Here is a 17,844-nt window from a genome sequence, read left to right as displayed (position 1 = left end):
CAGGGTGATTTTTTAAGCATGCTCACCCCATTTTATGCTTAAATTATGCATGTATTCAAATTCTGATTTTTTGAATTTTTAAATGTAATTAAAGACAATATTTTAAAGTACTTAGATTTTTACAATATAAAATATAAAATAAAATAAAATATTAGTTATTAATTACTACTTATTACTAAATGCTTATGAATTAATATTTAACCTGACGATTTTCGAAAACAAAGGAAATATGTATAAAATAATTTCCTTTCTATTTTATCGTGTACCTATGTTATCTCATAGCCTATAGGTATAACTGTATAATCATAATTATTTACTTAGAATAAAATACTAAAAAACCGCAAGTAGTAGATAACACGAGGGTAAAATAGTTAGAATATGTAATAGTTAATTAAAAATACATATTATAATAGAAATAATAATCAATAATGAAGCTGGTTTCACACGGAGCGGTTTAATCGCGCGCGGTCGCGATTAAAAATCGCGGCGATTAATCGCCTAAAATTAAACAAATATATTAACATTGATGTATTCACACGGGAAAAACCGCGCGTTTTAAAACCGCTTTCGACCGCTCCCGTTCAATTTTCCAGCGGTTGGAAGCGGTTGATTTCTAAAATTAAACTGTCTATTTCTAATACAACTGTTTAGACGGAGCGTTTAAACCGCTGCGATTACAATATGTTTTCATTCAATAATTTACCATTCATGTGTTTGCACGAAAATTATTGATATTATTTTATAAGCTAGTAATAATATTTAAAACGAAACGAATTTTAAAAATGGGATTTGACAACGAAGAATTCATTTTAGAAATTTCTGTTGAAGAAACTATCTGGAATATAAGTAAGAAATGAATTACCTTGTAATAATTATTATTAATTATTATAATTGAATGAATAAATTAAATAATAAATCTATAATACACTCATTTGAATATAATATTAATATGTGATATAAAACTTGTAGAATCCAAAACATATCATGATCGGGTAGCTAAACATGTTAGCTGGACCAAAGTCGCTAAGACATGTGTCGACGGATTTGAAAATCTTGGTGATAGGGAAAAAGATGCTAAAAGTAAGAAATTATTCATTTATATTTTATAGAATGAACATTCAAATGTTGTTGAAAATCAGTAAAATACTTACTAATTTAAATAAAATTATTTTCCAATAGTTATCGATCTTCAAAAGAGATGGAAAAATCTCCGTGATAATTATAGAAAAAAATGTGTAATTAAGTCCGGACAAGCTGCGAATAAAAAAAAAAAAGTATATATATGCCGATATAATGGAATTTTTGCGACCAACTATGGAAAACAGAAGGTAGGTTAGATACTTAAAAGTAATTCGGGGGCTTTGTGTTTGTTAACAAAAACTCTTAACGAAATACATTTCCAAAATATTTAAAATACAGTACCTATCTCTTATTGGATTTCGATGTTGTTTTTGGTTTTTAAGAAAAAAAACTGTAAAATAATTTATAAGTTGAAAAAATTTAATAAAACAAAATAATTAAATACATAATTGTAAAATAATTATATTAAATTACAAATTATTTAGCGAGTGAATTAGACCAGTTTATTAGGAATTTTAATGTTTTTATACGAGTACCTATCGTTTAAAAATTTCCTTAAATGGGTATTTTAGATTCTGAACGAAGTGATGAATGTATTGATTTTACAATGGTGTGTGTTTTTTTGTTTTTGTGTCTGTGTACAGCATAACTAGTCGAAATAATGCTCCAATTTCAAACTATGGGGATGGTTTCCGATGTAAAAGTGAATATCCTTGGTGCATTATAGAGGTAAAAAGTTAACATTTTCCAACAGTTTTCAAAAAAATCGAGAAAAACAAAAAAAAATGACGGAAAAACGGCAATTTTTAAGCAAAACCAGTTTTCGACCAAATCGATTTTTTTATAGTCGTAATTCAAAAACTAATCACTGAAAATACTTGAAATTTTCACCAAATGTTAATGTCAGTGGTATCCGTATATAGTTAAATTTTCAAAAAATTTTGACTTTTTTTGAGTTATTTATAGACCACTGAAATTTTCGATTTTTTTGAGAAATTTTTTTTAAAGTGTCGATAAAAAATTTTTGGATGACCAAAAAGTTTTGAAAATTTAATACAAGGTTCCTTATGAGTTGTTTTTAATGTAGCTAAAAAAAATTAAAAATCGTTAGTCACATTTTTTTTTATAAGCGTTTTTAGTTCAAATTTTTACGAAATCTGTCGAAAACGCGAAAATTTGCAAGTAATTTTGAAGTTGAAAAATCATAAAATTTTTTTCTTTTATAACTAGTTTTGAAAATTTGGTACAAGGTTCTCCAAACATTTTTCTTCAAATATCTGTAAAAAAAACTCTACCGGATTCAGACAAAACATTTTATGAGTGTTTGAAATTTAAATTTTTACAAAACCGCGCTAAATAACGATTTATCCTCAAACGATTTTAATATTTGTTATTATTCAAAAAGTATAAGTCGTAGCATTTACATTGAAATTAATAACCTCTTTTGTTTACAAACAAATACAGTATACATACATTTTGAACTGTTAAAAACTAAAATTTCTGTAAAAATAATGATTATTTTTTAATTAACATAAAAAGATAATATATAAATAGTCATTATATGGTTTATATTCCACATTATACAAATCTATAATCAAATTTAATTAAAAAAAAAATCATTTTATAGCACTGAAGGTAATGTTTGAAGATCCAGTGACAATGAAATTGATATCAACGACTCTGTACGAGAAGAAAATATTATTGAAAACGATGAAGATGACGAAAATGATATTTTAGATGACCCGGTTCTAAAGAGACCTTCAAAAACCAAACCAGTAAAGAAACCTTCATTTGAAGATAATTTACTTCATATTTTGGAAAACCGCCGTACAGAAGATGCGGAAAATTCTTTTCTAATGTCACTCCTTCCTCAAATCCGCAGTTTAACCGAGGAACAAAAAAGCAGGGTTACATTGAATTTTTGACTGTTCTTAAAGAGTTAAATATTCTACTCCACCTCAAATGCAACACATACCTTCTCAAGTAAGCACTGGTCATATTCCTTTTAACTATTCCTATTATAATTCAAATCAAACTTCACCTGCATTTTCTTCAACTTCATTAAACTCGAATATAAACCCACCTCAAATTGAAACTATAAATCATTCTTTGCATTCTTATTACTCTCAGTATAATCCTCAAACATCTGCATCTTCCTCACATTCCGTTAATACATTTCAACATTCTGATTTTGAAAATAACAATAATTAATTACACATCATCATGATCATATAACCTATCATGTTTATTCAAGTTTATTTAAGGAAGTTACTTATAATTTAACTATTATAATTATTATTATTTTTTTTTTTTTTTGTAAGAATTTTATAAAAAGGCATTATATTATTTAAATATAAAGTGTTTTGAATTATTATAAGGTTTATTAGTTATTATTTTGTATTACGTCTAAGTGACAATATTGCATATTGTTATACATATTAAATTCACTACACACATATTTATATTTGTTGAGTAACACGCTGTACGCGCAAATATATTGTATAAATATTATATTATGTTTCATGTATAATATATAAGTATCTAAGTAATTGTAGGTAAGAAAATTTAAATAGTTTTGATTTTTCGAGTATAAAATGGAGTATTGGAGTATTAGCTTATTTAGTTATATAATACCTAATAATTACACAAAAAACTTTATTCAAGTTTAATAGCATCCGAACCCTAATTAAAATATAACATTTAGGTTAGGTTACTATGTATTAGAATGATGGCAACTAGCAAGTATAATTTATATTTGAAAACAATACATTTTAATTATTTAAAAATTAATTATAACTATTGTCTATTATGCAGACTTGTAAAAACTAAAAAAAATAAATATAAAATATTCTAATAACAATATTATTTTCCAATGACTTTGTTTTGCCACTTAAGTGCATGTTGTGGAGCGTTGAAATACTTAACTAAGTATTCTCGAACTTCTTTGGCATTTGTTGGCGGATTTTCCGTTCTACGGCTTGTTAAATCGTCCATTGTACAACTAAGGATATCATCATTGTTGATGCCATCTCTACGCCGAACGAAATTGTGTAGCACACAACATGCTTTTGTCACAGCGACAGCAAAATCATGTTCAACCAGTAAACTTGTTTGAAAAACTCTCCACTTTTTCGACAATATTCCAAAAGAACATTCTATATGTTGTCGAGCCCTTGATAACCTGTAATTGAAAATTCTTCTGTCGTCATTTAATGATCTGCCGGGAAAAGGTCGCAATAAATTTGTATGTAACGCAAATGCTTCATCAGCGACTATTACATAAGGCTGAGGAATACCATTATCATCACCAGGTAAACAAATTTTGGGTGGCAAATTTAAATTATTTCCGTATAATTTTTTACCAAACACTGATCGTTTGAAGACATTACAGTCACTTTCCTTGCCGTAGGAACCCACATCTATGATTCTAAAACAGTAATTAGAATCACAAATTGCCATCAGGATGAGTGAAAAATAATGTTTGTAATTATAATACAATGTCCCACTGTTTTTGGGACATTCCAAACGTATATGTTTGCCATCTACGGCGCCGACGCAATTTGGAAACTGAGCTTTCTCGAAATATCCGGCTACAATGTCTAACCAATCGTCAATAGTTGGTTGTGCCATTTCAATTGGTTGTAATACTTTCCATATTATATCACAAGTTTCGCGTACGATATTTGATATTGTAGATATTCCAATTAAAAATTCGAAGTGTAAAGTCGAAAAGTTAGAACCAGTAGCCAAATATCTGAATAGACACACATTGCAGTAGGTATTAATTAAAACAATAATCACTCAATATTATTTAAGCATAATTATTAACTATGAAACAGTGGACTTAATATAATTGGTTATATAATTGAAATAAGTTCAGTGATATTTTGTTCTTAATTTAACAAATTTATAAGCTATTTAAGTGTCCATTTCCGCAATATTATTGTGATAACAAATTATTAAATGTTAAGACTTAATGATAAAACATATAAATTCAAAAATAATATATTAAATATTCAACATAATTATCAATTTACCTTGAATCATATATTTTATTACAGAAATATACACAAAATACTATATAGTTAACTGCAGTGTTGGGGAGTAACTTAACCCAAGTTACAAGTTACTATAACGAAATTACTTTTTAAATAATTTGATGGTAATTAAATTAAATTTTATTGTAAGTAATTTATATGTGATTTGAGTTACTTATTCGTAGTAATTATTACTTAATTATCTCATTTCTTTGTTTAATACATGCAGTAAAAAGCGATCTAAAATTATTGACTGTAATTTTGAATATGCGCACTTTTGTATAAAAAAAATTTGTCGTATTGAACACATGTAAAATAAAAAATAAAAAATAAAAATAATTTAGTTATAATTTTGATAAGGGATTGGTTATGTATGTAATTTAATTAAAGAAGTCTAATTATGTAAGTAACATTTTTTACATGAGTTCAACTTACCTACATACAATTAAGCTATTTTAATTTTTAGATAATAATTTAAATAAAAGAAAATTATTTATTAAAATTGTACCTATACCTTAACGTAACAGTCAATCTTTCTTCTGGTGAATTGGAACTCGCATATTCGTATGTTGTTTTATTAGATATTTACCAATATATGAGACCTGTGATCATTGAATAAATAATATTGTTAGTAGGTAAATATATTATGCTGTGGACACGTGTTTCTATTTTCAAAATTATTATATTATAATTTGAAAGCTAATGTATTACTTAATAACTTACCAGTGAATCGAACGACGAGATTGACATACGATAATATTTAAAAAACTCATCTGGGTGTGATCTTAGAGTTAAAAAATTAATTTGAAACTGGCCTTCGTTAATCCTTTTCATATTCAATGGATGCACCCAATATTTTCTCTTGGTGGTAATTTTTTGTTTTGTTTTTTGTCTTTTATATAAAGCATACACTACACAAACTGCTTCAACATCGTCTATGATCTCCATTTTACAAAACGATGGAGAATAACTGTTTTTATACTTTACCACAACATACACAATTAACACAAACCACGTTTTCTACACGACTAATTTAATGATAAGTTCAAGTGACAATGAAAACCTTTCAAATTTGGCGGGTAAATATTCAAAGGCGTTTAAATCGCACGCGATTTAATCTCCTAGTGTGTATACATACACCAAAGCGGTTTTAAATCGCCGCGTTTTTTAGCCGTGACCGCGCGCGATTAAACCGCTCCGTGTGAAACCAGCTTTACACATGAACTTATCGATATTTATACACGTCCAGGAAAATGCTTCCAGATTACGCACATGCTATAACTTTAAGATAAAAAATAAAAGGTAATTGTCATAAAATATAAATATGTTATAAATAGGATATCGACCACGATAAAATATATTATACAGCCGGTTGGGTTTTACCAATTTATTAATGGTTATATCAAATATTAATTACCATATTAACAAATTATGTTATCGTTATGTTATCTAATATGTGTATTTATTATTTTGTGGTGATTTGTGTGAATGCTTCTTTGCGGCCATGTGCACACTGCACAGTATTATACTAGTATGCCCGGTTGGCGGTTGCTTAAAAGTCATTTGTGTTATATTAATTCAAATTTGTATTCGTATATTTACTATTTCAGTGATAATGTTTTCCAGTTCTTTAGTTTTTTCATCAATTATACATCATTCAAATCCAAGGTCTTAATCTCAAGTTTATTTTTTGCTGTATAATGTTCTTGACATATTTATGTTTTGTATTATTGAATACCAAATGTCAATATTTTGATTTGTTCGAATAATGTTATAATTGTGTGAAACCTAGAAAAAAGTTCAATAAGTGTTTTTAAGTAGACCTACCTACAAAATTATTTTTTTAAAGTGTAAGTTTAGTATACAAAATGTTATATAAAGGAGTAAATGACTGGCTTAAATATATTTTAGTAAAACTAACTTATGTTTTTATTTTCAGAAATGTTAAGTATTATCTGCAAGTTGCAACATGGATTTTGTTATTATTTTACCCAAAACTTGCGTGTAATTACAACAAAGGTTTGAGAAAGAGTTTCCGAGGAATTTGATCTCACGGTGTTTATGAAGTGTTACCTAATTATATTGTATTTAATTTCTACACATATTCATATAACACTTTAAAGATGATTACTAATATTTTTACATGATACATTAGGTAATATTATATTATTCAGTTTTTATTAAATGTCATTTAAACTTTTATACTTGGTTTCAGGCGCACATTACAAAGATTAAAATTGAGGTTTATTGATACCCAACAAACCTAAAATCTAAAATCTATAAAACAAATTTTTGAACAAAATTATTCATAGATAGTTATTAAAATCAATCTTAATTATGAATATTTAAAAACTAAAAAAAAAGTATTGTCACTTTTAAACATTTTATTAAGTAGGCACCGTACTGCAATGTTATTTTAAAATGTAAGTAGTTTTACCTAATCTTAAAGAATAGGTAATCTTAAAAAGTACATTAGATTAAAAACTTAAATTTTAAAATTTTAAAATTATATTCATTGTTTTTACTTTCAGAATGGTTAAATTTTATCTGGCAATGTGGATATCACAAAATCTTGTATATGACTATTGACTACATCCGTCTATACAGTTATAGTTTGAAAGAAGACTACCTACTAAGGAATTTTATCTTGTAGTGTGTTAACAATGTTTATTTATTTCTATATTAATGTATATTGCACTTCAAAGATGATTACCAATGTTTCTATGTATAATACATAAGGTAATAAATAAGGAAAATAATTTTGGTATACACAAATATATTTTCATTTTCAACTAATTCTATGTTTCATTTGAAATTGAAAATCTTTTTATAAAAGTAGTTATCATATTTTAAATTGTCCATTAATTTAAAAATTTACATTAGCAAAATATTGTGGTTTTTTGAATTTAAATTTTTTAGTTGATTCATTAAAACATTTGTTATATTATCAACAGAGCTTGGGACTTATGCATCTGCATATTTGTTTTGGAAATAGATAAGGGTATCAAAGGGTGCAAAGGGTGGTAATATATCTAGTATAACAAATTATCGTCCAATCAGTCTACTTTGAATAATTCCAAAAATCTTTGAATCAATTATATCAAAAAAAATTACTCCTTTGTTATCTCAATTATCATGTGAAGACCAACATGGTTTTATAAGTGGTAAATCAACAACTACTAATCATTTAATCTTCCATAAATACATATTAAACGCCTTTGCTTCTAGATCCCAAGTCGACGTAATTTATACAGACTTTTCTAATGCATTCGATAAGGTAAACCATTCTATACTTATATCTAAACTGTATAACATGGGTATTCAGGACCCATTTCTTTCGTGGATTTCATCCTATATATCAGACAGGAAACAAATTATAAAGTATAAAAGTTTCAAATCTAATCCTTTTATTGTATCATCCGGTGTTCCGCAGGGCTCTCATTTAGCTCCTTTATTATTCCTATTATTTATTAATGATTTAAATTTTTTACATTCAAGAAAACTACTTTTTTCCGATAACTTGAAACTATTTCGTCAAATAAATTCTCATAATGATGCAATTTTATTACAAAATGATTTGAATATATTGTTGGATTGGTGTACTAATAAACTACCGTTAAATATTGATAAATGTAAAATTATATCTTTTACTAGATCTAGGGATTCACTTATAGCATCTTACAATATTAGTTTGTCTCAATTGTCACGTGTTCATGATATTAGTGATTTAGGTGTGATATTTGATTCTCCACTCACATATAATAAACACTTACTACATACGGTTAGGAAAGCCTCAATGATTCTAGGGTTTATTACAAGAAATTGTAAGGATTTTACTAATCCTGCTGTTTTCAAAACATTATACACTAGTACACTACCTTAATCCGATCAAAATTGGAATACAACACTGTCGTTTGGTCGCCTCATTTAAACTATCAAATTGAATGTTTAGATAATATCCAAAACCGTTTCCTTCGATTTATGGCATTCAAATGCAATTTAACCCGTATTCCTCATTCTGCTTATGAACCTCTATTACATTATTTTGATATTGGTAGTTTATCCGAACGAAGAAAAATATATGATATGAAATTTTTATTTAAGCTCGTCATAGGTACATAGATTGCCCTGAAATTTTAAGTTTTCTCAATTTTTATGTCCTTCAGTGTTGAACTAGATCAACCACTATGTTTTATGTTTTTACTCATAAAACTAATTATGGTTCTGCTTCTCCTATGAATAGGATAATGTCAATAGCAAATGATTTAAAAATTGATTTATTTAATTTTAATTCCTTTGAATTATTTAATAATTATGTAAAACACATTTTTCGTATTAAATATGTTGTATAGTTTTATTATTATTGTATTATTACTGTGCTATTATTGTATTCTAACGTTTCAGTTATGAACTATATTATTCTAAATTATTATAATTGGATCAATTGATCCGTTGAAAATAAAATAAATAAATAAATAAGAAATTGGATTCGATACATATTTGTAAGTGCATAAAATCCTGAGCCCTGATTACCAATAATTAACATACCATAAACAACTTTATCTATAGCTATTGAAATTGAAATAGTGTATCACATTAAACTGTAATTAAAAGCAATAGGGTTTATATTATATCCTCAGGAGAACACCTAGTGTTACGGGCTTAGCGAACCCGGGGCCCCGAGCTGAGGCGTAGGGAAAGTGGCGCTCCCATCGCCCAGTGCACCTTAATACGTGTACTGCAGTAGCCCTGCCCTTACCTTAATTGGTTGGGGTAGCCTGGTCCTCCAGCATGGGGGTTGAGCGTCGGGCTAACAACTCGACCTTATAAAACTTTTCACCGTTAAGAAACCATCAAATAAGCCTCGGAACTGGATCAATCATGGTAAACAACTGGAATCGGAAAATGGACTAAATTTGGGAACTTGGAACGTAAGAACTTTGAACAAACCTGGAGCTCCAAAATATGTACTTGAAGAACAAAACAAGTATAATCTGGACGTATTAGCTATACAAGAGATCAGATGGACTGGTAACGGGAATATCAAAAAAGAAAATATAACTCTTTTCTACAGCGGATCTGAAAATGGTAAACATGAAAATGGAGTGGGTTTTATGATACAGGACAAAATACTACCAGGCATAAAACATTTTTCAGCAGTCTCAGATTGGCTTTGCTACATCCGAATAGCGGGTAGGCTATTTGACCTAGTCATAATAAACTGCTATGCACCAACGGAAGATAAAAATGAAGACCTTAAAGACAATTTTTATGAAGATCTGGAAGCATTATATGATAGTTTACCGGTACATTGTGTAAAAATGGTAGTAGGAGATTTCAATGCGAAAGTTGGAAAAGAAAATAGGTTTAGACCAACAATAGAACCAGACAGCTTACATAACATCAGTAATAACAACGGAACCAGACTGGTCAATTTTGCTTCTTCGAAAGACATTATAATTAGTAGCACATATTTTCCCCGGAAAGGCATACATAAGCATACATGGAAGTCACCTGATGGTAGGACGAAAAATCAGATAGACCACATACTAATAATCAAAAGGCATGGTAGCTGCATTCAGAAGGTGAGATCGTATAGAGGAGGCGATGCAGATACCGACCACTACCTACTGTATGCAAAGTTCATTATAAGACTATCAGTGAAATGGAGAATGGCATCGAAAAAAGCCAGAGAAAGATTCAATGTACAATCGTTAGAAAACATCGAAATAAGTAGAAAGTATGCCGAAAATCTACGACACAACCTAGAAAGGACTAAGAGTCACATAGAAAAGACGAATGACAAGAACGTTTGTGTAAACAGTAGATGGACACAAATAAAACACGTAATAACTAACAGTGCAAATCAAGTTTTGGGAATGGAGAATAAGCAGTGAAAAAAAGACTGGTTTAATGATTTATGTAGTGATGCCGTAACCAAGAGAAATGAACTGAGAAAAAGAATGTTGCAAAATTCCTCACAGGAAAATATTAATATTTTCAAAGAACAAAGTAGACAGACAAACAGAATTTTGAGGAGAGAGAAACGGTTGCACGAGGAAATTGAAAGGAATAGATCCAATACTAGAAAGTTTTTCAAAGAAAGCGGAAGTATCAAAGCTGGTTTCAAACCACAAACAAGAAAACTCTCAGATGATTTCGGAAACCTAATCACAGAAGATAAGGAGGTAGTGAGCCATTTCAAAGAATACTTTAATCAGCTCTTAAATCAACCAGTAGTAGAGGAAGGCAACGAAACGATCTATTACCATACAGCAGAACCAAAGATAGAAAAACCAGAACGAGAAGAAATCGACAATATAATCAATAAGCTTAAGAACAATAGAGCACCTGGGGAAAACAATATAGTGGCTGAGTTACTGAAAAAAGGTGGTACTGAAATAAGAAGAGAAATTATGGAAATGATCTCAATTATATGGGATAAAGAAACCCTCCCAGACGACTGGAATACTGCAGTAATATGTCCTATATTAAAAAAGGGGGACCCGACCAAGACAAAGAACTACAGAGGTATATCTCTCTTAGACACGTGTTACAAAGTGTATATGTCATTAATATTAGAAAGGATTAACCCATTTGTTAACGAAATAGTCGGGGAGTATCAAAGCGGCTTTAGAAAAGGTAAATCGACATTGGACCATATTTTTACACTGAGACAGATAATGGCTAAGTTCTATGAATTTGATAAAGAACTGCACTTTATATTTATAGATTATAAGCAAGCTTATGATAGCATTAATAGGGACAAACTATGGGAAGCACTGGAAGTTCTAGGCATTCCTAAAAAGTACGTAAGTCTTATAAAAGGGTGTAACAACAGAACTGTGTGCAGAGTCCGTTTCCTTCAAGAAATGTCTGAAACTTTTGAGGTAAAATCAGGCCTTAGACAAGGTGATGCTCTATCACCCACCTTGTTTAATCTAGCATTAGAAAAAGCAATGAGAGAAGTATGGGACGGTCGAAAGATGGAAATATGTGGGAAACGAGTAATATTGGCATACGCAGATGACATTGTGGTAATGGGAGAAACTAGAGATGAAGTCATGAATACTGCGTCCAAACTCTTGAAAGCAAGTAAAACTATAGGGCTGCGTGTAAATGAGGAAAAGACGAAATACTTAATGGTAGCAAGAAGAAGCCCAAACACAGACCACATAACAGTAGATGATTATAGTTTCAAGAAAGTGGAGGTATTTAAGTACCTAGGTGTTAACATAAATAGCAACAACGACACTGCGCATGCGCTAAAATGTGATAAGTGATAAAAACACAAAATATAACCGTTGTGCACCCGTTCCGTTGTCTTACTCGGCTATCGTCTTTGTAATTATTAATTTTCGTTATACTATTTTTATTATTTTGAATTTTCTATTAGTTATTATTACTTTGAAAACTGAAAATGAATAAAATTAGCAAGTCGTACAAATGTTGTATTTTATGTCTGAAATCGCCACTTAAAGTACCTGATCTTAAATTGCATCGGTAAGCATAGCATATTAAGTGTTATTATTTATTTTTACTTGTATTACTGTAGGGCCCTAATAATTTTTATTTCTTAGTTTAAAAAGTGCATGATTCAATCATTGTTGCTAAAAGTATAGAAATGCATGCATATTGTATACATTTTAGAGCTCATTATTATTCGTAATTAGAATTTTATAGTTTAAATTGTTTAAAATATGTTAATATGCTTATTTATTTTCATATACTTGGTAGTATAGAATAACTTGACACTTTTTATTTTTTTAATAAATTGCTTGGAACTACTTCATTAAAAACATATTTAAATTTATAGATTTCCTACTAATGAAGAGAAAAAAAATGTGTGGTTAAATGATTGTGGTTTAAAAATTGACGAATATTCGCCAAATCGAAGGTTATGTTCCAGACATATTGATGAGTCATCTTATAACAAATCTGGTTCTTGTTTAAAATTAGATGCGATTTCTACTAAATATTTAAAAGGGCAAATCGTAAGACCATTTTTTCAACTGTAAGTACCTACTCTTTATTTAGATTTATGCTTAGATAATATAAAATAATATGTGTATTATTTAAGGATTTATGTTTATACTATTTTTAAATATACATTATTTATGTTAAATAGATCTGAAGACAAAACAATAAATTTTTCATTAAAAAATGATGAATCTACAATTCAGTCATCAACATCTGAAACTGTGAATTTTAATTCCAATATTAATGAGTCAAATCAAACCATTTTAAGTCTTCCATCTACCACTGAACTGCAAGGTAAATAACATAAAGTTAATAATTATTTTGCTTATAAATAGTATTTATTTATAAATAAATACTATTATACTATTATTATACTATTTATGAATAGTATTTATTTATTTATTAATTTTTGTTGTTGCAGTAACTCCAAAAAGAGAAAAACGTTTTATCGGTGAAATAAAAACACCCGATTTTGATACACCACAAAGAGCTAGAAAAAGTTTCAAATTAGCTGAAAATAAAATTAAAATTCAAAAAAATAAGATTAAAATTCTCAACCAGAAAGTTAGAAGATTAAAAACTAAGTTGTCATCTTTACAATTATTATTGAGTCATTTAAAACAAAAAAATCTTTTAAGTGAAGAGGCCCATGATAATATTTTGGTAACTTTTGACAAGATTTTTACTTTTTAGCTACTACTACTATTTTCAAACTAATTTTTGCTATATTATTACAATTTTATTTTAGCTATTAATCTTTATAAAATGTTATCAAAGTTGCACAATTCTAGCTCACTGTTATATTATAATGTAATGTTTTTACATTAAATTAACTTATGTTTTTAAAAACATTGCATTAAATAACAGTGAGCTAGGATCTTGCAACGTTGATAACATTTTATAAAGATTAATGGCTAAAATAAATTAAAAGTAAGATTCTGAACGAAGTGATGAATGTATTGATTTTTTTGATTTTTTAATTATAAAAAAAATGAGGTATTCAGATCATTGTAGTAAACCGACGTTTTTAGTATAAAAACGTAGTGCTAAAGTCCAGTGGCCTATAACTATATCACGCCACCGAGTCGGACCACTAATGCCGTTTCCTGATTGGATTAAACACATCACGCCACTTCATAGACGTAGATCATCCTATTTTCCATCACGGCATGTTCCATATAAATATGAGTCCTCATCATAGATTTAATTAGAGTTATTTAAGAGTCAGTTAGACTTAGTCAGTGTTGTCACTTGCTCTCCGGTAGTTAAGTACTTGTGCTTACGCTAACGAAAGCCTTTTCATTTATTGTTTTAACAAGTTAATAAACGTATCAATTATCTTATTAATCTATTGTTTAAACTTATATACCTCATCTCTCCAACCTACGACGGAACGTGCATTCGTCGTAAAAGAAGCGTGCAGCAACCATCACTGGTTACTACATAAAATTTGGTGTCAGGTGTGGGGTCATACTTCATCAAACGAAAATTTTTTTGAGTCAAATCAAAAAAATAAGTACTTTGAGACCCACCGACGAAACCACGTTCACGACAGGAAGGAGAACAGAGAGAATTCAAGCAAACGGTCTAGTCCAGGGAGGACAGAAATCAAATTCCAGAAGGACGGAAGTCAACTTTTCAAACGATCCACGGTTAAAGATGCAAGCTCTGTAAGTCATTTGAATAATATATTGTTATAGTAAATTGTATGTCTGACAGAGATACCACAAATTGGCAAGTAGTATCATATAACCCGGAAACATTTAAAATAAAAATGGTTAACCCAGAAAAATTAAATTTACAAGGGGCAACCGCATTGGTTCCTGTTTTTTCGGGAGGAACAGAGTCCGATTTAATTTCTTTCGTGGCTAAATGCGAGTTTATTTTTAATAATATTTCCGATGCTATTAAACCTAATATTTTAGAAGCGATACTGGCACAATTAACGGGTAAAGCATTATCGGCCGTGAAGTATAAAAAAATTACTACCTGGGATGAATTAAAAAAAATTTTTAAAACCGTTTTTGGGTCGACACATTCAGTGTCTTACTTACAAGTACAATTAAGTCAAATGCGTCAGAACGCAAAAGAAATCAATAATAGCGCAAACAGTGCGAGCTCACGCACTAAGCGTATTCATAGCGGGTATCCCACAAACTATCGGTTTATTATTAAAAGCGAGTAACATACAAGGTTTCGAAGAAGCCGTTTTAATTGCAATGGAAGAGGAAACAACAACATAATTTTATAATAGCATAAACGGGTACAACAAAACACCTAATTATAAAAATAATAAATTTGATAAAAAAAAAACTAGAGATAAAAGCGCGATTAAATGCCATCGTTGTGAGAAATTTGGTCATTATGCTAATGAATGTAGAACAAGCGAGCATAAGCTAGCTACTTTCAAAAATCCGAATAATGGACAAAGTCCAAAGACCGAATTTAAACGCGAATATTCTAGTAAATTCTGTAAATATTGTAGAAAAAAGAATCACGATATAAGAGAGTGTCGTAAATTAAAACGTAACGAACTAGATAAAACCGTAGAAAGAAATGGTCAGGAAAATCACGATAGGTCTATCAGTGAAATACAATCGGGAAGTAACGTTCGTATTATAACACCAATAACACAGGAACATATTACGTGTTTTTCGGATAAATTTGTTAAAAACGAAATTAAATTTTTAATTGATAGTGGTTCAGAAATGAACATTATAAAAATTTCAAGCTTAAAAGGTCACATAATCGTGAATGAAAAAGATAAAAAAAAGATTAAGGGCATTAATGCAAGTCCAGTAGAAACAGTAGGATCTGTGGTAATTCCAATCTACATTAACAAACAACTTTTTACAGTTAAATTCGATATTGTATACGATGATTTTCCAATACCTGAAGCAGGTATAATAGGCATAACATTTTTGAAATTAAACAAAGTCGTATTAGATTGGGATAAGGAGATATTAATAATACCAGAAAAAAAATAAATCGATAATAACGCGTTAATTATTCCACCGCGAAGTAACTGCGTTTTTAATTAAACACGAATTTATTACGATTAAAAAATACGAGATTAACGAGGACGTAATTATAGCTAATAGTATTAGTCCGGTAAAAGGCGATAAAATTATAAGTAATATAGTAAATATATCGGAGCAACCATTTATTATCGATCAATTAACCACGAGTAATCTAAAGTGGGAACCTTTTAATGATTGTGTTTTTATTGCTAGCGAAGAAAAATACGCGGATAGTAAAATTAGAAAAATTAAGGAAACTATTAAAACGGAACACCTTAACAACGAGGAACGTGATAGTATAATAGACCTTTGTAGCCGTTATTCTGATTTATTTTTCTTTGAAGGTGATCAATTAGAAATATCTGCATGCAGGTCCCCAAAACCTCGTGACAAGAGTTCGCCAAGAGTTTTGGCCACTTGATGCAACGAGAACTGCTAGGCGCATTGTTCATTGTTGTCAGATCTGCTATCGTGCAAACCCAAAATCGTTTCAGCCCAGTATGGGTGAACTACCTCGGCTAAGGGTAACACCCAGCAAACCGTTCACAGCAACAGGAGTAGACTTTGCTGGCCCAATACAATTATATTCTGGTCCAAGAAACCGAACAGTAACCAAGGCTTACATTGCAGTATTCGTGTGCTTCAGCACGCGTGTGCAATTCACCTCGAAGCCGTGAGTAATCTCTCAGCACAAGCCTTTTTGGCGGCATTACGTAGATTTTTTGCTCGACGAGGTCAAAGTGCTCATATTCACTCTGACAACGGAACCAATTTTCATGGAGCCAGTGCAGAATTGAGTCGCTATTACAAGGAGCACTGTAGCAACAATAAAACTGTAATTGAGTCCCTAGCAACTGATGGTACTGAGTGGCATTTTAATCCACCCAGTGCACCACATATGGGCGGACTATGGAAGGCTGCAGTTAAGTCAACCAAACACCATCTTCTACGCATCACAGGATCGGCCAAACTTAACTTCGAAGAACTAACCACCATGCTGTGTCAAATTGAAGCATGCTTAAACAGTAGACCACTGACATCACAGTCTAGTGACCCAGAAAGTTTTGCAGTACTGACACCTGCTCACTTTTTAGTAGGTGGGTGTTTGACTCTACCTCCTGAACTTCAGCATCCAGAACAACATATCAATTACTTGAAATGATGGCAACTAGTCCAAGGCATGACTCAAAGTTTTTGGCGACGGTGGTCATCAGAATATTTGAGATCTCTCCAGCCACGGACACGTTGGACCACAGCTGACAAACTTGACATTAAGATTGGCGACCTGGTGCTAGTCATTGAGGACAATCAACCTCCACTCAAATGGCATCTTGGCAGAGTGATAAAGCTGCATCCTGGATCTGATAGCATTATAAGAGTTGTGACCATTCAGATGTCTGGCGGCAGAACGTTCCAGAGACCCATCGTCAAGTTGTGTCCACTTCCATATGCTGCCAATGAGGAAGTTCCTTCATCCCTTCAGGAGGGGGAGAATGTTATGGCTTAATCAAATTTATATTTGATTCCCCAGCCAGCTATAAATTTATTTATTTTTTGTACATAGGTCTATTGACAACACAAGGTCCCTGGTAGGTGTGAGATAGCAGCCTATCAGTAGACTGCTATATCATAACATTAGTCGTATCAGTATAATCTGTTACATCCGTTCCTAACTTTGGTTTTTATAATTCAACGGACATGAGACAGCCATTTTTTCGTAATATCGT

General features: G+C 30.3%; 2 protein-coding genes across 2 annotated transcripts; one reads left to right on the top strand and one right to left on the bottom strand.

The window, feature by feature from the left end:
* Positions 1 to 3,942: 3,942 nt before the first annotated feature.
* Positions 3,943 to 4,710, bottom strand: LOC126554500 (uncharacterized). The gene has a single exon (XM_050209573.1). The coding sequence runs from the start codon at positions 4,708 to 4,710 to the stop codon at positions 3,943 to 3,945; it is 768 nt and encodes a 255-aa protein (XP_050065530.1).
* Positions 4,711 to 12,537: 7,827 nt separating this feature from the next.
* Positions 12,538 to 17,279, top strand: LOC126554499 (uncharacterized). The gene is made up of 5 exons (XM_050209572.1): positions 12,538 to 12,620; positions 12,934 to 13,131; positions 13,246 to 13,391; positions 13,519 to 13,760; positions 16,764 to 17,279. The coding sequence occupies exons 1-5, from the start codon at positions 12,538 to 12,540 to the stop codon at positions 17,277 to 17,279; spliced, it is 1,185 nt and encodes a 394-aa protein (XP_050065529.1).
* Positions 17,280 to 17,844: the final 565 nt, after the last annotated feature.

This window comes from Aphis gossypii, unplaced genomic scaffold (assembly GCF_020184175.1).
Source record: "Aphis gossypii isolate Hap1 unplaced genomic scaffold, ASM2018417v2 Contig00521, whole genome shotgun sequence".
Lineage (NCBI taxonomy): Eukaryota > Metazoa > Arthropoda > Insecta > Hemiptera > Aphididae > Aphis > Aphis gossypii.
The sequence above is the reverse complement of the archived record's forward strand: the minus strand, read 5'-3'. Positions and strand labels throughout refer to the sequence as shown.